A 24458-nucleotide genomic window follows, 5' to 3' on the forward strand; every position below is an offset into this window, starting at 1 on the left:
CTGCTCTGTTCCCTCGGTCCTTGCTGTGGGAGTTCCAATTCGGTAGCCGAATGTCCGTGCGGCTACCGATAGAGTTTGGTCGAAAATTAAAAACGACACACCACATTCACGACATGTATACACGCACGCGATAGAATTCGTACACATTCGTGGCTGGACTTCGATTTCATCGAAGAAGTATGGGGGCCGAGGCGTTCGTGGCGGCTGTAACGGCAGCGGGATTCTGGTTTTCAGGTTTCGGTCACGCGATGTCTTTTTTCTCTGTTCCCGGTACCCGGTTATCTTCTGCCCCAGGCGATCCTCAGGACGTCCATTTTACTCTCTTTTAGCTCGGTGTCCCTTCTACGCGGCCTTCTACTTACTACCGATGGTCCCGGGCGTTTTCACCGCTTTCGATCCATCGCGCAACGTGCTCCCCTCGGTTCTCCAGCTTGTCGCCAGCAAATCGTTCGACAAGTCGACCGCCACGGTAATCGTCGACAGGCCGCGGATTTTCACGCATTTAACAGGAAGCTCGCAAGTGCGAAATGCACGTAACGCGAAACAATGCGTGACGCATCCAAAGTACACGGTGTCTGCTTTCTGTTACATTGGCTGGGTAAAACGATCTTCCATCGTGGTCCTACTTTCTCAGTCGCGTTCTCGGAAGTACGAATTTGCATAAAGATCCGCGGTCTGCTCATCAGCGAGCCACGGATTTGCTGTACCTTTTAGAATGACGAAAACGAGGTAAGTTCGATGGGCCGAGAGGTTCCCGGTGAATGATTTGGATAAACGCCGTTGGGAAATGTGCGAAAGCACGGTATATTTTGCAGGTTTAGCGTCGCGTGTGTTGTTTGATGTACCGCGGATTCCAGGGCAACGTGTAAATTGTAATAAATATAAATAAAATTGATGTGGTCGATCGTCCTTTGAAATTCGCTCGCTCTACGTGTATTCTTGGTTCGATGTTATTGATTCTTTGAAGAGAGAAGATCAAAAAATTGAATAGAGACAAGTGGAGTGGAGATGGTGAAGAAGACGAGAGAGCCGGGACGTAAGCTAACACGTACGAGATTTGCTTAACCGCTATGAAAATGATCGTGTTTCGAATGTTTTCAATTTAGACAAATTGCTGTGGAAAAGTATCTACTCACCGGAAACGACATTGATCATTGACATTCTGGCGTTAAACGCTGAACGATGACAATTATCACAGTAAGTATCTGGTAAGAGGATCGATATAAACAGGCGTATCTAATTTTACGTGATCTACGTGATTACGTGATAACCCGGACAAACGCACGTAGATATTTTCGCACGGCTGGAACGAAATATGTTAAAACGTACCGTTAAGATAGAAAGGATTTCGATGTAACAAGAAAAATATCCATTGTGTTGTTGCAAAAGAATGAGCTACAAGACGGAAATAACGCAGTGGTACACAGAAGTCGTGTTTTTCTTTGACAAGATGAGGTACGGTAGTCGTGGATTTGAAGTTTCTTGCGTCGGTACGGCTGTACATTTCTTCGCAACATTGGCCATGGGCCGGAAAAATGTTTCCCAGTATTCGCGTAATTTCTACTTGAGCAACCTGCTTGCTTTGGTGTTATTAGACAACCATTTCATTTCTTGAGTCTCGTTCAACACGAAAAACTGCTGACCTGTACGATACTTTGATCTAGAACAGATAAAGTCCATTTTATGTTATTTTATTTTTACACGATTCACAATAGCATAACAAATATACTAAAAGCTTTTACAGTGATAAAGATGTGATTAAATATCAGAGTGAAAAATAAATAAAACGTATCTACGTCATCGTCGATGCAGTGCAACCGATATTTGCTTTTTAAATAAAATTTTTCTTCGCTAAAACATTTTTTTTTTAAATGTCACTTTGTTAAAATATTAATATCGAAGCTTTAAAGGCGTCGAACTGCGTTTTCATAACATTAACTTTTCTATAGTAGAAAAATTTCACGACGTGATATTTCACATATTTTTGTTTCTTTTTTTACAAATATGCAAACGGTGCCATTTTTCTAGAAGATCAACTTTGTAACGAATAATCGATACACTGTGAAAGAATAAATTTTCCCTTCGTCGTCCATCACGCGAAGCAAATGTCGAGACTCAATCAGCCGGATTTTCTTTTTTTTTTCGAATGCAATTCGCCTGAGTTCTGGTAACTCATTACGCACTTGTAAGGGTGTAAACATGCCAGACTTTCACGTGCTTTGCTCACTTGAATGCGAGAACGAATACCGTAATTACAGGTGGAATTTGCTTCCGCTGCGTCGCCTACACGAATCATTTACCGAAATCCGAATGCTTCTCTCTCGATACTCACCTGTTCTCTGTTAAATGTCAGTACTTTAATGTTGCTCAATTATATTGCTCTCGTGCAAGAAACAAATTTCGAAATAAATTGCAGCCACTCGATATTTTCACGATATTTACTTACAATTTTCGTATACCTACATACCTCTATAGTAACATGATAAATTATCTAGAAAACTTTGCTGATTCAACTTCTACAAGCTTTATTTATTTATTTATTTATCTATTTTCTATTTTCACATCTTCTGACAAGATATCAAGGACTTCGATTACACGTATTCTATAAACACAGTTAGCCCAATTATTGCTGTTAATAGGTGAATAATTACCTAGCGAATCAGTACACTTTCGTATACCACTATAGACGATGAAAAAGATGCATTTCCTTCAGGAAACTTGGACTTTTCCTATATTGTATTATATCAATTAAAAACTAATGCGTACTATAAATTCTGTTACCGTGATAGTTATCACATATAAAAATACTTTGATTTATGTAAAATTAGAATTTCACACGGCGCTTTGCGTTACTTTATTCCTAAAATTACATTAAACATTATCGCGATCAGCGTCTTTTACGCGACAATCAGACGTTGCTCGAATCGCTTCGAACAAACAGAATCACAAGCGTGTCATCTGATCATAGCGAAAGTTCAAGATCCAAGAATCTCTGAAAATATTCGATCGTCAAGCTTCCGTGTTAACGATTGCACAATGCCGCCGGTACGGTAACCACTTCGCGTCAAACAGGCTGAAACGAAGGTAATTTTTCCACGCAGCTAATAAGATTCCTCTTGATTCGCCAACGAAACACGAGAAACAATCCGGATCCGTGAAACCGCTAAAGCGGCAATAGAGTAAGGACGTCAGGTGCGCCCATAGAGAGCCAGGTCTGGGTTGCCCTAGAAACGATAATTATTCAAACCGGTATTACGTAGTAATTAATCTGGAGGCAGATTAGTGCCGGGCAACGCCACGGTGGGCGTTGACTGATCGAGTTAGCGTTGAGTTAGGGATTTCGCTGCTCGAGCTTGGCAGCCCCCGGAAAGTCGGCTATGCTCGTCCATCATCACCCTGTTTCCACCAGAACGAGCCGTACGTAGCCGGGCTCGGAGACCGGGGCGTTACATAATTAACGTGACTTCAGTTTAATTTTGCTGCAGACAATTAGCGCGACGAGCCATTCACCTTGGCTAAAGTCTCACGATGATTCCGCTCGCAGCGGAACGTTTAGACGCTCTCTCGCCTCCTCCGTCGGTGACATTCGCTCGAGCTTCTTCGCATAGCGCCAATATTTGTCGCCTCTGTTTTCCGCGTTTATTTACGGAGATCTTGCGCGACACGCTGCGCGTTCGAAGAAAGTACATTCGTTTCGGTTTTGGAATCTTCGGCTGGCTAAGAGCTAAGCTTGTTCGTGCTTGGACGATGATAAATAATTCTGATATTTGGTTTTGTACGATACTTAAACGATGCTTCGTTATAGTCAGCATACTTTGCTGTAGATAACATACTCGATGTTTCTATTCGGTTTATATTCGATCGATTATACCTTGGAACGAAGATGTTCGTCGCTTTTCCACGCTACTAGAAAATGCTTCCCACTTTGCTGGGTGAGATTCAGACTAGAAAAATATCATTACGCGGCTGCGGAATCGATAACGATATTCAGCTTGTATTTAAAATTGTGTCGTCTCACCTAATCGCCAATTGTCTCGGAAATTTCCTTACGCTCTTTTGTGCGAAGGAATTGGGAAGTTCATGTCGCCTGGCAATGCTACAAAGTTTCTTTATTTATTCCTTAGCGATAACTGGAAATTGTTTTATGATATTGTAGTTATTCTTGACGGATAGGAACTGCAAAATTTTGTTCAATACATTAGGTATATTGTATTATCAATTACTATGGCATGTAGGTGTAATGTTATCAAATGTGAATATAATTATGACGAATAAACATATCTAAAAGTCTCATCTTCCATAACTGTGTCAAATGCGTACAACCACTGCCACTCGCCTTCGATTCTACGCACACAAAATGTATTCGAAACGTATGCTGTCAAGATATTCTTCGCTGTAATAAATTAAGAATCGATCGATGGTCACTTGGGAGCGCAAAACGAAGGGAGAATCTCGTTCTTCGACCACGAAATATACGAGAAATCGGGAGAAAAGCCTCATTTTTAAAAGTCCGGAAGCTTGAAATTACCAATTTTCTGTTCCAGCTATTCGTAAAAGAAATCTTTCACGGATGTCGAAAGATAATTGAAGAGTGACCGTAGAAAACGCTGTAAAACCTTGACTTTTTCTTCAGAAATGTTCTACGTACTGATGAGAATACCATAGCATAGAATTCAAATGCAATTTCCCTTCGCAAATATTCGTCGATGACGTTAGAAGACGGTGTTACGACATCGCCTCTACAGAGAAAGATATTAGAAAGCGTCAACAAAATTTAATTTGTCGTCTCTTTCGCTTTTGTCCATGCACGGACTTTCCACTACGTCGAAACACGAGTTTTCTTTCTTCCTCCTGAGAAACTTGCTCCTCGGCGATTACGGCCTTTTCTACGAGCGCTCTTCGATTATCAACGAATTGTCTCAAATTAAATTCAATTTTTTTCCCCGAACTCGACGTCAAAAATTATTTCCAATCGTAAAGAAAAAGAAAAAAAAACAAAGCAGAGTAGAGCGAAGTAGAACAAAAAAGAATTACATCGTCGCGTATCTTTCGATCACGATGACCATCGAAATTCGTTGAAAAAACGGCGAACGCCGCGTGCCAGTTCAGCCAGGCATCGGCAACGCGTGCTTTCTGCCATATCATTCGCGATTTTTCGGCGTCCCTGGAGAAATCGCGGGATTTGCCGGCAGGTCTTCGCCAACGTCAGAGTAAATTTCGCCAGACCCCGATCCGTGCCACCCTGCAAACCATCATAACAGTATAGATTATTCGTGCACAGGCCAGATCGATCAATGATGTACGCAGATCCGATTCGCCTTTCCTTCTCGCGCCCTTAACAATCCCCGGAGGAGCGGTTCATCGTTTTCACTTCCGCTTCCTTCCCGATATAATATATGGATAGTGGCGTACGTCGGAACAAATTCTGACTGAAATTCGCGGCACAAATCGCAACAGGGCGATGGGAATTATTTGATGGTCTCGCGCGATTCAGGCTCGGATGCTGGCAAGTTTCCGGATTTCCAGCTATATGGACGTTAACGTTTACAAGTCTGTGTGTTGTGGAAAACTGGCGCCTTCTATAAGGAAGTGTATGTAATGACTTGAAAGGATCGAAGTAGAGCATTTGGGTTTAATGATTTCGTCCCGCCTTCTTCTCTTTGCTGTTTTCGCCTCGTATCGTAACAGTTACGGAATTATGAAATTCCGAGACGATTGCGAGTTACTATTAACTCTTGCATGGGAATGCGTTATAATTTACATACACAGGGTGTAACAGAATACGCGCGACCCACTTCGAAAGCTGATCGCACGCCCAATAAACAATGAAAAAGTTCGCCTAAGCGTATGTCGTATCTGCGTTTGTCAGATGTAACGAATTTCCTGTTTCGATTTTCTGTTATCTAATTAGATTACAGAAGATGCTCAGAACGACCACTTTGCGTTTCAAGGCAAGCCTGTAGACGTCTCGTCGTCGATCCGGTTACGCTCTGAATGATTCCTGGTGTTTCTCGAATTTGTCCCGATCCAAACCTTCGTATCCCGACATTTTCAACAGTCTACAAACGGTTTGCAAAGTTCGTTGTGTCTCATAAACGAAGATCGATACAGTATACGTTCGTATGAATTTTTTCTCATTGTTTTTTAGCACTGTACAATTCACACAGTTTACAGTTTATACGATTTAATCTACATACATAGCGTAGTTTGTAATTTCTATCTTCAATTTCTAGACTATGCTGTTTTCCATTAATTTTTTAATTTCCCATACGTACGTAACGTAGAGAACATTTTTCACAAATATCAAGAGAAATAACCATCTCCTGGATAGTTAGATAGAAGAAATAAGAAAACACATTTGTTTCTTCGTTCAAACACGTTTGATGCGTATTATCGTAATATTATTATTCTATGAAATATGATGTAAGCAGGAAGTGGTGCTCAGGCGAAGGACAAAGATCGTTCTAATAATAAAATAAAAGAAATATTATTCTATAAACTGAAATCGGATAGCGACCACGAAGAGAATATAAATTTATACGTTCGCAACAGTCGACCAACGTTCAATGTGAAAATACAGGAAAAACTCGTTCTCGCGTATAGATAAACACGAGGTAACATACAAGCGGTACGGTTACGATACGTTTAGGATATGTACGACGAAGCAGCATCTTGGGGGGTAACTTTGAATAATACAACAGTTTCGCTCATATTTAAGGTGAATAAAGTGAAATGAGCACGAGAGAAGCACGAACGCTAAAAGCCACTCCAATGAAATTCGGTTTACTTAAATACGGAATTATCTTCGTGTAAAACTATGTTCGTTAAAAATTATGCAAAAGTCGTCAAGATATTCCGACGCTTGATGGTTGATCGTTTTAATAATTTTCGTTGCGAGATAAAGCAAATTTTAAATAATCGGTAAATCGATAATATTTTTCATATGTGGATACTCGCAGCAATTTTTTATATTAAATTCGTCTTAATCGATTGTCTTTAAAAATATGTCACTGTGTTCGTTCGCGTATCCAAAATCATCGTGCGTAATCAAAATTCAATAACAAACCTCGTCAATCGAAAATTTGTACAGTATATAAGATACATAAAATATAGTTAAATAAAATTCGAATACGATAACTGAGAGGATGGAAAATTATTTTGCAACTCGTCGTGCTTTTAAAAAACACACCACGTTGCATTTTACAAGACAAATTTTAAAGGGATCACGTAGCCCAATCTTTTTTCCGGTAGGGACACCATTGTCGGTCTTTTCTGTATCTATAACAGATGATATTACGCTTCCTGGGTATCTTTTTCCTTTCTTTGTCTTTCTATGCCCTCACATCAGGAAACCACATTTCTCTTTCAATCTCGAAATATACAACAAATGTAATGAAAAAGCTTCGACGCAAAATATATACAGGGTGCGGCCGAATAACACGTGCAAGCGGGCACGAGGTGATTCCTCGTGGAAAATATGCGAACGAAGTATGGAAATAAATTCTTTCATTTAAGGTTCAGTTCTCGAAAAAATCCAGTTTTAAGCTTTATCAAGTATACATTAACGTGCCTAATTATCGACTGGATATGAGTCAACGATCGGTAGAATGTCATCGTGGAAACGAAAGTAAGTAAAACATAAAAAGGAATAATACCTTTCTATAAGAATAAAATTATTTTGTCCAATTTTATGTAGCATTGATTAAGGTTATTATTAACGTATACATACTATATATGTACTATAATAGTATCATAATGTATGTACACTAGTTTCTCGTCTGATGTATCGTACACAGTTCGGTAGCTAGCGGAGGACGAGAGGAACTTGCGGATTAAAAGGTTGCTCAATCGATGAAAATTGCCACGAGGGCCATCGTAACGCGGAAACTCGTAGGCTAAAGGCAGTGAGTTTTATCGCGAGCACGTGGGGGCTTGCTTAATTTTATGCGATTTTTTATCGACGCCTCGTAATATCGATAATGCAAGGCACTGCTGCTTCATCTCTCTCTCTCTCTCTCTCTCCCTCTACCCTCCTCCCCCTAAGCGGTTCGTACGTAGGTCGAAGGGTGGTTTATATCAAGTTATAGGAGTTTGAGAAATGATCGCCGCATCGGAGTCTACTATCCTTTCTTTCATCCTTCGATCGAACCAAACCAACGGAAGAGCGCATTCGAAAGTTCTTAACTTCGCCCCCTGTTAATCTTTCATTTCCTTCGAGTATCAGCGAGAAACTCATTTGGATTTGGAGTTTATCTTTTGGTAATTTTTAAACATTGTTCATGATTGATGACAAGCTGCGATTTTGTCAATGATGCAGTGCTACTGAGGACAATTACACAGAGGACAATTTAAAAAGTCAGTAATCGATGGAAACGCTAAATTATTTTAAATGCTCTGGCCTATGAATTATACAGTAGTTTCAACTTTTCATTCGTCGTCGTTCCGATAGAATCTGCTATTTGGTTGGAGCAACGTACGGAAAACTCTGCAGCCTCGTACGCACTGGAAATCAACGAAGGATCTTCGAGCAAAGACCTGGTTACCAGGAATCGTCGACGCGAAGTTGTATTTAAACAGACCTTTAAAATCGGTCACACACGCGCGTAATCTGCGACTGTCAAGCTACCATCGGACACGTCCTTTTAAATCGCCCTAAATACAAATTTACTCTGGCAACAAGCAGCCGCGTCGAAGAGACTTCAGGCGAAAATGTCTGCGACGATAATCGAGTCTCGAGCGTTTTCTTCTTCCTGAAGGACGTATGGCTCGCGTCGTTGTTGCCTCTAATAACCACCAAGATGCAACATGGGAAACCCGTATAGAGAAAGAAGGAAGAAAAGAAGAGACGAGTGGCCCTTTGGTTTCGTCAACGCGAACGCATAGAATACAGAAAACATACGACAGCGATATTACTCGTATCCTTGTTCTTGAAACATCGATCAAGCTGCGTTTCTCTCATATTTATCCTGCCATCTGGATTATCGGAACGCGAAAATCTCGACTTTCGCGTAAAACGAATCTCGAAGGTTGCGGAAAAGTTCTTGTCTTGTAGCGAGTTGTCCCCTTTTTTGCGTGATACGACGAGACACAACGCGAGAAACTCGATCTAGAAGAAGCAGAACTTTCCTACGGATACTTTGTTTCTACTGCAAAACGCGTTCTCTTTTTTTCTTTCTTTCTTTTTTTTAACATTCCTCGAAGTGTGGAAATAAATTCTAAAGACCGCTAAACACTCTCGCTGTTACAGCCGCCCTTAAGCAATTTTCTCGATTGGAACTACATCGGCTTTTACATTCCTGGAAACGTTTAGTTTTCATTTGCTTGGTTAAGTATATACTAACAAAGCACCGCCACTGCCATTACTGTAACAGCAGCGTGGTTATCCCTGCGCTTCGCAGCCTCGCTATCAGCGACGCACGCCTTCCACGTTCAACCGCGATTCCTTGAAAAGCTTTAATCAACCATCCAATACTGCCTACGTTGGAGGCTACGAAATACGCTATGAAAATGAATAAAAGTACCGTTAAACGTTTAAAAAACGCAACTCGTAGTAACGTAACGAGCAACCCCGATTAAGTCAGAATTAGCCATCGAACGTAATCTGTCGAATAATCGCCGCTACTCTCTGCTATAGCGTTAAGATGTTGAACAAATGCCGCGTAATTCTATTTCGAGTGAAAATAAACAACGCCTACGTCGATGACGTTACGTTCATTGCTAACTCGGATCATCGGATAAAGATTACTGGAATCTCTTCGGGGCACCGAAGACTCTTTGAAAACGGGAATAACCAGGTGAAAATATCGTACGGTGTTTTGCCTGCTTCGCGGATGTTTGTAGGTGTATGGGAAATACGCAAAAATATACAGAATATGCAAAGCAACACGGTGTTTCTGTTATACGGCGAGGATGAACGAAGTCTTGGTTTAGGCTGGATTTATTAGTTGTGCTCGTAAATATCTCGTTAGTAACTAAATGGAAGAAGCATGTGTATTACAAGTAGGGAAACGAGTACCTTCCAGTCGACAACACGGCGAAAGGAATGGAAAAATTGAGGAACGGAGGAAACTGATTAAGACTCGTTCGACGAAAACTGGAAAATCTAAGCGCACGAAGAACGGAAGATCGCGCGTGTAAAAACACGAGTTACGTGGCGTGCAGCGTAAAACAAGAGGAGGGAAGATACACATACGGAGAAGCGAAGAGCGAGAGAAAGAAGAAACGAGCCTGCGAGAAGATGGATAGGAGAATAAGGAGAAAGAGAGGAACGAAGAGAGGGAAAAGCATAGTATACCAAACATAGACGTTGCGTACGAGAAGCGAGGGGTGGCTAAAGGATAATTTTATAGGGCGGATATATGTCTTCCAGGAATCCGTTTAAAGCCGTTTAGCCGTCTGTTATGTTGGTTCAATTACGTTGCTCGTAGGTACTACGTTGTATCGGAACAGAGCGTTTTCTAAATACATACGTGGCTACCGTGACTGAAGCGAGCCGAGAATACGATAACCTTTCATAATGTACGCTGGTTCGTAAAGGTTCATGCGGCGGATAGTATTGCGCCTGAAATTACACGTCCAAAATGGATTGCCAAGGTGAGCGCGTGGATGTACGTGGATGTTGCACAAGCCGTTGTTCCAGCAGGATTCTCGCGTATTTTTGTCCCGGCAACCGATGCGAATCGAATTCGACGGATTCGTTTCAATTTTCTTCGCTGTCAGCTCCTGAAGAGCTGGCTGGAATTCAATGCAACGAGAGATATCAGGTTGGCGCGCCAGATGGTGAAACTGATTGTATTCTTCCTTTACGAAAGCATTTTCATCGAATCGACGTCGTTGATGAGTTTCCTTGGACCTTCTTCTTTTCTTCTTTTTTAATTTGATACGATGATACAATGTAAGCCGGCACGTTGTTAGTAATAGCGTAAGAAACGCAATGATAGTTTGTAGAAATAGCACGCGTGGAAATGGTAAATATGGTAAAATCGAAAGTACACATCTTTGACGCGAATAATTAATGTAAGAGACGAGGAGGTAGTTGGTGGAGACGGAAAGTGAATGTTAGAAGTTCTACAATCTCGTGTTTAAACGGCACTTTGCGAAATAAACGAGGATCGTTCTTATCGATAAAAGTTCATAAAGTGAACTTAAAAAATGATACTTTAAAGAAATCGTACTCGAACTCGATGTTCAAACTCTTTTGGCTTCTCTCGCAGCGACGGCAGTGATCACTGTCACTGCGAGGAATCCGTGGTGCGCAGAAAACAATTTACTTTGAAGGCCGCAAACTCTATTACCGAGCAAAACGTGCTCGGTAAAATAATGACTTTCTCTAGCCCGGTGTCACAGCTCGCCATTGCATCATCAAATGGCTTTAACTTGACTCATTCCTGGTCGCCGGTGCATGGGCAAAGGTTGTGCCTCAAGCTCAGTAGGTCATCGAGGATGAAACCGAGATCTGGTTAAGCTTCTTTTACGTCTATCGTTGGTCGAACACGCGCAAAATCTCCTTTCACCTCGCCTTATCAGAAGTATCGTACTTGCGAAATGGAATTGATTTAAGTGGTATCGTTCTTTTAGAATCGCCATATTTCGTCACGATCGAAACTGCGAGTAGTTAATCGTCAACGATCAGAATTTTGTTCGCCTCCTGTAAGGGGGAAACGGTTGTCATCTCGTAACAAGAAAGATCGTAATCGAAGACCACGGGTGTACGATGCGATAACTTCGTCTTTGCCACTTTCTTGTCATTCGATGACAGAAAGAAAACGTCGTAATTTCTTATTTACGTTCTACCTTCGAGCCGGTATATGCGTGTTACAAAAATACGCGCCGACTCAAATTTCAAACGTATACGAACAAGCTGTTTCAAGATTCATAACTTTTTATTAAATTATTATAATATATGATAGTAAACATTTTTCTCGGAATAGAATCTCGGCGAAAGGATAAAACCGCATAGATATTCGAACGAGATAAAAATCAAACGAGAATCATCGTCGCTTCCAATTTCACTTGTTTTTCGTTAATCGCGCTTATCGCTTAGTAAGAAAGCGAAGAGGACAAGCTACAAAATACCTGTAAATATTCGAATCGCGAACGTTTCAACGAGCAATATGTCGGAAGGACGAATAGAACGATTGTTGGAAGCAGGGTAAAAGTTAAGTACCTTTGTTGCGCGAACAAAACTTTGCCGTTGGTACGAAGGCGTACACCGTTTCTCCGAGAACATCGCGCGCGCGCGCGCGCGCGCTCCTTGCCTCTTTTTATTTATGCCGGCCATTTTGCGGCACGACGAGACGCCATCTTGTTTTTATGGCCACCCCTCGGGCAACGTCGTCCAACCCTCGTTCTATCCGCATGCAGATACGAATCCCCCGGCATTTTATCTTCGAAACTCGTTTTAGCCTTTGTCGTTGTTCATCGGACCAACCGAAAAGACCTGCGAATTCAACTTCACCTTCCCGTCTTCCATTACAAGTTCCAGGAAGAATCCTCCGCGAAGATGAAACAGGATGAAAACGAGCGCTCTCCTTTGTTTTATTCACCGTTGATCCGTCGATCTGTCCTGATTACATTTTTAAACACATTCTTGCTTCCCTGCGAGTCACTTACTCTTAAGGTCGGAGCCCACCCTCTGTTGCTCCTCCACCTCGCCGACTACGGTTTCCCGTATTTCCAGGACTTCTATAAACGTATACCTTTTAAGAGCAGCCACTGTTCCAGGAGATGAGTTTCGACAGCGTGATTTTTAGCATTGCGGTTAGGAAAGTAACGGTGTTCCAAGGACTCGCTCGATATCTTTCTTTGTCGTTGATCCTACCTCGCTTATTACGATCAGGTAAAATTGAATATGATCGCGCTACGACGAGCTTCCTTCCTTCTTCGAGCACGAAAATCTGCCTGCGTGTTTCGCCCGCACGGTAATTTGCAACGACGGTATCTTTGACGGAGGTAGCTGGTAAAAGGAATTGTTTAGAAAAGCGCTTATTAATAGCGATTCGTTTCACTCGTGTTTTACGTTTCAGGAGAATTCGTGGCGTTCCATTTCCGTACGCTTTCGAGGTACACGTTTCGCCGTTGAATTTAGACGATAACCCTTGAAATTGAAATTTTTATCAAGTACCATTTACGACTGTTGTAAATGTTGCGAGCGACGCGCGTGAACGAACGCGTCGCGTGTGCAATAAGAATTATGGCGTTTTATATTCATGTAGCTATTAAACTTTGAAATTCAGATGTTATCGTACGCTATGCTCGTTATTAAGTATGATCTAAATACGTGTAAGCCAGGAACATGCTACATGTTCTAATTAACGACGTCTGTCAGAGTATGTAGGTTTCATAGAACGCGGAACATTGTATTTCCATTAAATAGAACATCGATGTACGTTGATACGGTCGGTACTCGTTTACACATGATTACTCGTGTCTTCCAGTGCAATTACATAACGCAACACCCTTGCGTCGATGCTCGCCTCAGCTACGAGTATTGAATTTTATTTTATAACGTCGTATAGCTACGCTTCGAAGAAAGAAAGATGAAAACGATAACTGGAAATTATTATCCGATATTTACCGGCTTTCGATTTACTAGAATCCAAAGCGTCAAATATATTATTTCGTTCCCGTGAAACAATTGAGCTAATTGATAGAAGGAAAAGCGCCAGTGCCAATAGCTAATTACGGAAGAACAACGTTTCAAGAACACGAGGTAACTTAAGGCTGTTCAACACTAGAAATACCACACCAGTGAAAATGACTGGTTCTACAATTTTATAAATGTGTCAACCCTCGTTTAGGGATCGTGGTCCCAGATGGATTAATAGTACCAAAAATGTACTACATAACATGGAATTCGTTCTGTAAGAAACTAATAAATCGATAAATATAAAAATATTCTATCATTACGTATTTTTTAAAGATCAGTCATTTTGACTGGTTCTGGTATTTAGAAATAGTTTCGTGTTAACTATCGGTAGTTCTAGTGTTAAACATCTGAGAAAAACGTGGTTTCCGAGGTTTTTGCGAGTAACACACTTAGCTACCCGCAATACCGAGTTACGTAACACCTATATATGCAAATATACGGTTTAATTTTCAGTCTCGTTTATGAAATGTTTATGACGTTGATTAATTCGTCTTAGAAAAATGACAATTTATGTCGTTTCCGCATACGAGTATCACACGTTTTACATTTATTACATCCGCTTTTACCATCGTAAATTGACGCTAACGTGTAACGCAGAAGCGCGTTTCACGAACCCGTCGCTCGTCGATTTCACAGATTTCGATCACCACTGTGAAACCTGTCCGCGCCTCAGCCCGTTTTAAAGAAATCGAAGGCTCGCTAACGCCAACCGCAAAGTGTAAAGAATTCAGCCAGGACCAAGAATCAACTCTAATTTAGCCTGTCTCGGAGGCCGCCTTTTACGAACATTTTACGCATGTCCATAAACCGTCAACTTTACGATTAAACTTACGGTCAACCCCCTGCAACCCTAGTTTCCCTCGGTTCGCGTGCTTCTTGCCATATTTTTATTCGAACGTACGCGAATTTTCCTTTTCCTTTCTCCTTTCTTTTTTCATCTCTCTCGCTCTCGCTCTCGCTCTCTTTTTCCCTTTCTCGATCGTTCTTCGTACTATTCCTGGTAATGGGCTCTCGTCGTCGCTTAAAACCATTGCCTTCCAGAGGCGTTCGAACGTTACCACGTTACGACTTAACGCTGTCGTAAGGTTACATCGTCAGGGTAAATACTTCGACCGCAAAGACTCGTCGTCGTGGTATTTTAACCAAAATTGCGCGGTAACAGGCCTGCCAAGGCGAAGTCAGCTACAACTATCGGACAAGTTTTAGCAGCCAGACTGTCGTTAGACACGCTAACGACGAGACTATTCCGGTACGTGATATTCCGGCGGTGCCACGAAAAACAACACCGGACGGATTATTGTTGGTACGCACGAACAAACGTGTCCGCTTCTTCTTCCCCCGTTCTCCTTTCCCCTCTGTTTCTTCGTCATTTTCTTCGCTTTTGCATCTTTCGAACAGGCGTTCGATTCCTCGCAGCAGAATCTCGATCGCCTTCGTACAGTTGCTTCCTACAATAGTTTTCGATATTTCCCGATCCTAAGGTCTCATCGAGGACGTATCGTTTCTGTTGTTTTCTCCGTATCGCTGTCGTAATGTTTACAACGATCTCTACGAAATGCTCGAGTCTTTCGTCGTTTAATTGTCCGGAACTGGCGGGACTCGATCGATGTCTCGATTTTGTCCGATATCCCGTCTCAGTGCGAAAAATTCTTTGTAACATCGATAAATCTTCGTTTTTTTTCTCTCTCTTTTACCTTTACCTCTTATCGACTTTCCGAGTTACGAATTAAGAAATTTCTACGTCTTAATAAAAACGAGAAGGAGATTGGGGCATAAACGGTGTGGAGGATCGTGGCGGGCTTAAACGACGATAAAATGTTGAGCAGCGAGATACAAGTGAAGAAAACAACTGTCTTTTAGGACACGGAGCATCGGCAACACCTGCGTCAAGAGGTGGACAAGACGAGGGACACACGAAACGAGCGAACAAGTCGTTTCTCACCGAAAAACCACTCGGGCCCCGTTTTTATTAATCGAGCAACAAAAATCCTTCCCTCGACCCCGATAATTTCCAGCGTCTCATTAGGCCTCCGGATTTATCGTAACAAGTCGTCCCGGCTCGATCTGGCTTTCCAATTCGTAAATTCGAAGTTCCCTATCGTGGTAGGAGCAACGATCGTCGGTAGCGTGCGTGCGTCCGGCTATTCTACGAAAGTAATTACGAATGAATTACAAGAGAGATGGCAAACCGTGTGCCAGTACACAGCATGATAATGTAACGGAGAGTATAATGACCGGTACGCGATTATCGTCCTAATAAGCCAGAGTGACGCAAGAAAGTCTCCTTCTGTCTGTCTCTGTCTATCTGTTTGTCTGTCTGTCTCTCTTTCTCTTTCTCTCTATCTTGCTATGTTTCGCTGGTTGAACAAGAACGTGAGAGGCCAATGAGCGGTTACAGAAGTCAGATGGTTGAGCAAAGTCTTTGAAAAAGGAGACGAGACGCTGGATAAGGCGCGAAGAATGATCTTGTCCTTCTACCATCGGCCAAAGTTCCCCACGGTTTCCCATAGATGCTCGAAATTAGGTTTCGTGAAATGAACTTGAGAAGTTTATTATTATCCCTCGTCTATTATGCTTAATGCCGAGTTCTACGTTCTCCATCCATAGCAGCTCGATTAGCAGCTCGGACTTTGTCTTTGGTTGATCGCTTTCCAGCCACTGTACTTACTTTGTCCCTTTGCCTGCTTGTCTTCCTTCCTCTTTTGTTTTTTTCTTTCTTTGTGTGTGATTCTTTTGTAATTTAACCGGTGTCCATGAACTGTATCTATGGAAAGTAATTCGTGAAATGATCGTAAAACCGAGCGAGTCGAGTAGCAACTGTACGTTTGAAACGAAGAAAGTTTCGTTGCGTCGTCCTCTTCCTCGAGACACATTAAGTATAAAAGTAACACCGTGTACTTTTGTAATACCGTCGAAAGAGAAATATTGTTGGAATTTGACCGGATCGATTTTCATATTACCCAAATAAAAAATGAAATTGTCCTGGAGGAGACGTAAAAATTATTGCCAGTATATTTAACACGCTTTCGTTCGGAAGTACTCGACGCTTAGAAAATTTAAGGAATAAACATACGTTATGTTTGGATACGAGAGAATATTTATAGGAGGGATATTTCGCCACAACACGCGATCTTTAAAACATTTTTTGGGACTTTTTATCTTAAATTATCATAAGAGGAAAAGTGTTTTCTCAAAGTTACCACAATTCTTCTCATTCTATTTAAAAAAGCCAAGCTAGAAGAAACGAAAAAAGTATTTTTAACTAGGATGAGGTTGATCGTAATACGTAAAACCAAAAAGATAGTTAACCACCAAAAAATAAAAAATAGCGTCTAATGTTCTGGAAATAAAATAAAAAGATGTCTTCCAAGTACGTAGGGAAAAATTGCGTTAACACGCGAGAACTCTAAAATCTGCCAAAGTGAGATTATCATTATTAAGGTTCAGATTCTCAAGATTATTTAATTACAATAATTATTCTTACGATTATTAGAAACATACGCGTGCTACTCATAAAATTGATATTGACTCTGACCGAGATAATCCGTGATATAATCATCATACATGAACGATTCTAACTTAAACATAAAGACATAAATAAATTGCAATATTTAAAAAAACAGATACACAGTAAAAACAAACGATTATAATACCATGTAGATTAGAAATTTCCAAAACGTTGATAATATAATAGTAATAATAATAATTTTATTTGTACTTTAGGCTTATATCCTAGATTACAACGAGATTATTAGATTCTTATTGCTACACTAATTATCACTTTTAGTTACATACCACTCTCAGTTACCATATTATAGTACTATTTTATCGTGTTATATTATATCGTATTTTATATTATATTTTATCGTATTATCGTAACAATTAATATTTATCTGTCCTAGCGTGTACGTTAGAGCTTGGTAATTCTAGCGTTCAAATTTAAGCATTTGCGAAATATTCGAATACTTTCATGACAATTCTCTGATTAAATTCCAATAATTCCTACTAATACCTGATATTCGATGTTACGATCATACAAAAGGAACATCGGTGATCGAATTCTGCTTTAAATAACTGCGATAAATTCCGCCCCTATGGAAATCAGTTTATCATGTCTGTCGAGACGCGCATCGGGGCAATCCGTGTCTCAATTAGCACTCTCCGCTGTGTATATTTATATTCTAATTGAGCAGGCATTATCGACGAGATTATTTCGTGTCTCGTTCGGAAGTTGCGCGTAGCGGATCGTATTTTTGGACGGGGGTGAAGCGTCGGTAAAAGGACAGCGTTCTAGGTGACGGAGAAGAAGGAATGGATAATGGAATAATATCCACCTGATGGCCGTTTACCCTTTAACGATGATTCCTCGGGTTTCGAGCAAACTGCGAGAGAGCAGTTACGTGTCAAATTGAATTTCACGGGAAATTTTCCGCGTCCCGCCATTTTCTGCCTCTCCGCCGTACGAACACCGCTAGGATCATTATCGTACTAATCATTAATTTCAAAGCCGAGCTTCCTATGTTGATGTTCAATGGCCGCTGCGATCTACCATCGCTCCGGTGTTACCATGGGAATTACTAAATTTCCGAATTTCGATCTCGTTGCTGGCAATTTTTACAACGGTCTCGATCGAGTTATTTGTCCGACGCTTCTTGTCTTCTTTTTTTTTTTTTTTTTTTTTTCGTAAAGTAGAAACTTTTAGCGAGAAACGATCGATATCTAGTTTGCATTAACTGGAAACGTTCATAAACCTCCTACGAACTCGTTACAACTTGAAGATTGCGTATCTTTTTTACGTTTTTGGCTGGGTGATGTTACTAATAATTTTCTCTTTTTACAGAGTCGTAATTTTTGTTCTGTCATCTGGAGCGCAAAAATACCAACGCGAGAGAAATTATATTTTCACTTTTCATTGAATTTTATTTCGCGTTTGATATATCCGTGTTTATATCGAGGTTTATTCATCGCGATAACGGAACGTTAGTCGCTATAAAAATGAACGTTTTAAATTATAGAAAATTCTTTCATCGTACTCGCTTTCAATTACTTTATTTACACGCTCCTCGAATTATCTTATTTATTCGGCTACGTCTTACGTCCGTTCATCCATAAAAAAGAAACAAAGAATAAATTTCGTCGAAAGAGCAGGCCACATTTTACCACTTTCGATTATTAATTCTCTTTTATTACGCCGTAGTGTAACGATTTAATCGAGGATATCGGTGCTTTAATCGGCCGCTATCTTTATTACGTATCTGTGACAGAAACTCGTTGTCAAGAGTGGCTTTCGCGATATTCCGTAAAAATGCGCAATCTTTTCCATATTTTAGCAACATCTGGGCCACGCTGCGACGTTCTCCCTCTGCCACGCTATACACGGTGTTTCCGAATTACACGTCAATCAAGCAAACAGTGGCACAGTATCGTATACAAAAATAACGTAATAGCCACGACACATGTATAAGACGAGAAAGCCGATACGTTTAATCTTCAATTACATCATATTTATTCCAATATACATACATACATATTTAACAGTTCTGAAGGATAGTAAGCTGGATCGAGTTAATCAATTTGAACGTGTCAACCTTACTTCGTATACCGCGGATGTTTATGCAAATTCGTATTTTCATAAGCTACGGCTAAAGAAACGAAAGAAAGCGAAACGTGGAACGCGTACGTTTATCAGACAACGAATAAGTTACTCGGATTATTTTCTACCGCTGTCTGCGCGATTCGCTACCACCTTTCAATCACCCTATATACAGGCTATTCCGAGCGATTTTACGGAAAGCTTACGCGTCCCTATCTCTTCTGTATCTGCGAGTTTATCAGCTCTTTTAATAATTGCCCGTATACGGTATTTCGTGTGACACCTTTTACGACGAATGCAATTGCAGAGATCGTTTGGAACGTCGTATTAAAACGCGACGATTCCGCGCAGATAAACGTTGTTTAGATGCACGCGATCCTTTCATCGAACCGATGAAATTGCTCGTTTTAATCACACCGCGAATATACCGGGCCAGCCTTCGCTCCCTCACGAATGCTCGATGAAAGCGAGAGATTTGACGCGATTTTGTCGTGTGATTTTCGCTACACGGCGGCTGCAATTACGGGAACAGTGATTATGCGGGATAATTGGAAATCATTTTTGCTTACTTTGCATAGGAGAATGAAGATTGGCATGAAAAATTATTGGCGCGGTGAACGCTATAATTTGATTTACTGCGAGCCTTAGGGCGATTCCAGTGGTCGGATCTGCAGTTCCACGGAACCGACGTTTTATTATGGTTCAGCGTGATTTCATTTTCCGACGAATAAAAAATAGTTGGACGAAACATCAACGATCGAATGGACAAACAAGCGAAAGACATTGGGCATCTCTGTTTTGACGAGAGATCGTATTTTATAAATGTCACGCTGATCTATTCGCATAAGAAGCACGAGTTTCCTAATCAAGGATTTCATCTTCCACTGCCATGGTGTGTTTAACAATAATCAGAATCAAATTACTTAATCGTAGAATATTCAATAATAATTGTTAGTTTTGTACATTATGTTTATGCAAGTTTATACTTTTACAAACGCGTCTAGAGGAATGGAAATTAAATGGAAATTCATCTCACCTTTTGAATATTAGAGTACTTCACTTTGGATATTTTATATATCTTTGTACATTCTTAAATTAAACTTGCTGATACTTCCATGGAAAGAGCTTGCTAGGAAAATCATTTCGACGAAGTTTTAACCCTCTACCTTTATCATTACGATAGTCGTTGACCTAAACACGATTTACAGTCTGCGCTTGATTTCTTGATTTCTACCTTATATAAAATTATAAAAAAACACCGAAATAATACAACCATAAGCATTACATGCCTGGGAATTTTTCCAAAATTTTTGACCAAACTGTCAATTTTTAAAAAAAAAAAAACTTTCTCGATCGAAAAATCTGAAGAATCTGCCTGCTATGTAACACTATGATTGCAGTATCTCGGATTTCTTTTATAATCCTTTGTAGAGCAGAACAAAAGAAATGAAGCGTAAACTGTAAACCATGTTCAGGTGGATAACTACCCTAATAACAGGGGTAAGACTTTGTCGAAATGGTTTTCCTAGAAAGCTCTTTCGATAAACGTGTCACAAGTCTAATTCGGTTTAGTGGCACTTTTATCGTGCTTGTTCGGCCCTTTCCCTCTGGTATCCGCGGTTCATTTCGTTCAATATCCCATATCTTGCACGCTAGTCTACGAACCGTGAACATTAGAAGAAAATCTTCGGCATCTTCTCCTCGTTATCGCATGTAACGCGTACGAATCGATCGATAAATTACATCTCGTCACATGCTTCGCTTCCTTGACGCGTGATAAGAACCGAACAGCGTTTTCAATCTATAAATTGCCATGCTCGTAGAATAAAGAGAAAGAGATAATTGCGATCGACGCGCAAAGAAAAGTATCTCTAATTTATAACTGGAAAAAACTATCGGAAGAAAACGACCAGCGACTTTTCCGCTTGGAATCTTGTAATGTATTTATCACATTCTTCATTCTCATTACTATGTACATACCGCGTATCATGTTTCGACGTATTAAATCTACGGGTATGCATATCGCATTAAATACGCTCTCTGTTATTCATGCGCTATTACTACGATAGATAAATGCTTAATGATGTCGATAGTCACGCTTCAAAGCGAACCAAGTACGGCAAACGATACAATGTTCCAGTGCGTGTATTCGAATTTCGCTAATGAAGCTAAATTGCCCGAATAATAAAAACAAAACGAAAAAAGAAAGGGAAATAAAGAAGGAAAGAAAAGAAGAGAAAGGAAGAAAAAGGCGCACGTGACGTATTAACTGTACACGTAGGACGTAAATCTAAATCGATCTTGATATATTCGAATTTCGCCTCATAGTTGTTATTTTCGCTTCGCGTTCTTATCCAATTATTGTTATTTACTTGTCATTTATTTATCACGCTATTGCCGTCCGTAGTAATCTCTGCTTTCGAGCATATCTGTTGCCAAACGTATATTACGTTAATAAAACAGGATATTTCTTTGTGTAACGATATTTTACGAAACCATCTTACACGTAGCGGATTATTAATGTCGTAAATCGTCAATATGGAAATCAACCGTGCGAAAGACATTACGTACGAAAGCGTATGAAAGCGTCTTTGCCACGTTCGAGTGATTCAGCTGCGCGGCAAACCTGGTCTAACGTTCACTCGACGTGAATTATATTATTCGATTCAACTCAATCGAGCTAGTTTGTATCTGACAAGCCGATGAACGATGATAATTTGATTAATTTCGTATACGTGCATACTCGATTTATCGACTCGTCTCCGATCTCAGTCTCTTCCTCCGTCAAGCTTTATTTCTGCGCTATCGTGGATTATTAAAAGATTCGTTGATGTTTCTCCTAAATTTTCAATCGTCTTTCGAATATGTTATTTTTGAGACTTACTCGTAACTCAAGCTACAGGTACGAATTACCCTCGTACTTAGTTATATTGCCTACTGTACTTTGCTTCTATTTAATCCATCGATACATTCTCAACTCCTATAGCTATTACACGAAGTTTCTACCAAAGTGCATGATAATTTATTGAAAAAAGTCGACGCTATTGACAGCGAAGGTGAAAAACCGACAGAACCTGTGCATCCGCTTAATACGCACATGCTATCGATCGAAAGGAACGATCGTTGTACATTGGAATAGAATTTCTTAAAAATATACCAAGACCTTATAATCAGCGTGTACTCGTGCAAGAAAGCGATATTTCTACAAGTTGCTTCCGATCCAACCGACGCGTACAATAATTAACCAGGATGAACGGCGTTTCGATAAGCGGGAATCTCGTGTGCGAGTTTCAGCGGCGATTTACGCGGCTAGTTTCGCATAAGTGGACGATAAAGCTTCATTTTGATTTCACCTTCGTGCGCTCGACGGTATGTTTGCGCGGGTCCAGTAATGGAAGTGGCGCGATGCTATCGGTCTAACGGTAATTTTATTAATACCCTTCCACTGAATTGCAATGCACCTGCTGCCACGGCCGACTACAAAGATCGCGTTACAATTTGCACCGGCCGGCAAATCGTTCCGTGTAACTCGTAAGCCTCGCTTTTTACGATTTTATAATCGTTACCCAAAGCGAGCGAGCCATTGCTTTTGCGCCCGGCGTTCACGCGAGCGCGCGCGCGCGCGCTATCGTAAGTAATTCGCGCGGAGCCACGTAACTCGACGTCGCCACTTTATCCTGGAATTTCAACGCTTGTTTTGCTTGGTCGGAACGATCCCTGGACCATACGCTTTCAAGCCGTTTACACCGTGCAATTGCGTTGGCGTTTAACATTTTTCGAGATCGACGCTTTTCGCGAATCGTGCGTTCGTTCGGAGGCCTACTCCTCGGTGAGAAAACGTCGTGCCACGGATAAAAGGTCTCGCTATAATTTATTACGAAGTGAAATCTTGTCGGATAATGTTGAAACCATCTTAACCGATACGCAATAAATTATTGCCAATTGCCATAGAAATTTGTTAACCGTACGTTGTTTATTTCATTGGTAATTTAGATAGGTTTGTGGAGATATATCGTTACAAAGTAATCGGAGTATCGTGTTTTTGCATTTGGCGCTTCAAAGAAAGTACGACGAAACGTTGTTGCTTTCAGACAATGTTTCCAAACTTGTGTTAAATATTTTATAAATGTAAAATGACTATGACTGCAGTTAAAAAAAAGATTAGATCCCGTGGAAAGTAACTTAGTGTAAATTTTTCAATCTATTTACGTTTGTATCTTACTTAGAAATTATAATTGTAAAAATATAATTGTTTTAAAAAAATTGTCAAACCGATAACAGCTGTACTCGTCTAATGACCTATTGAACTAATGAACAAGGAACATTCTCTGAACGATAGCATGACTTGAAATTGAGCGAAACTGTAGCTATATTGCGATATGGAAAAATTGATTCGCTTTACGAGGCTATTTTCCAACGTGTTTTATCTTATTCCCTATATTTGTATAAAGTGAACGATCATAATTCGTTGTATTTTTGGAATGTCCCTGGTCTATGATACGAAATCGCATTAAAGCAGATTTATTAACGCTTTACGATAACATTTTGCTCTCTTGCTTGGTTATCGTTTACAACCGTAACAGGGTCGTTATAAATTATACGTCATTAACGTTTCTTTTTTACTCTACTAATGTCAGTGGTTCGTAATTGAAACAGAATTACGAAGCGATTATTAGCTAAACGTTGCGAGTAATTTCTAAAGTGTCACACCGTCAGCTAAAATACGAAATTATGTTAAGCATCGAATCGCGAGGAAACGTCAATTATTCGAATATCGATTATCCAGACGCTAATTATGCGGAAATCTGATTACCTATCGTTGGTTTTCATTTCTCTTTCTTATTTCTGTTTTCGACAGTAGCTGGAGCGTTTCCAAGGAGGATCGGCCATCCTTACCAAAATAGGACGCCGCCGAAGAGAAAGAAGCCGAGGACAAGCTTCACCAGGTTGCAGATCGCCGAACTGGAGAAACGTTTTCACAAACAGAAGTATCTGGCGTCGGCCGAACGGGCAGCCTTGGCTAAAACTTTGAAAATGACGGATGCGCAAGTGAAAACCTGGTTTCAGAACAGGCGGACAAAGTGGAGGTGAGTTCTCGACATTCATAGCGTAGGTATTTGTACCTCTGTTATACTTAACCGAGTACAAAACGAACTTTAAAACGAGCCATCGACCGAGACGAAAGAGACAGGTCAATGACGAATTCGAGATGCAAAT

General features: G+C 40.6%; 1 protein-coding gene across 2 annotated transcripts in view; it reads left to right on the top strand.

Moving 5' to 3' along the window:
- LOC126919645 (homeobox protein MSX-2) overlaps nt 1–24458 on the top strand; it is a 53523-nt gene that overhangs the window by 11880 nt on the left and 17185 nt on the right. For both annotated transcript variants that reach the window (XM_050729122.1, XM_050729121.1), the window contains exon 2: nt 24100–24328. In XM_050729122.1, the coding sequence (XP_050585079.1) occupies nt 24100–24328 (229 nt within the window). The remainder of the gene's footprint in view (nt 1–24099; nt 24329–24458) is intronic.

The sequence above is a fragment of the Bombus affinis genome, chromosome 8 (assembly GCF_024516045.1).
Source record: "Bombus affinis isolate iyBomAffi1 chromosome 8, iyBomAffi1.2, whole genome shotgun sequence".
Taxonomy (NCBI): Eukaryota; Metazoa; Arthropoda; class Insecta; order Hymenoptera; family Apidae; genus Bombus; species Bombus affinis.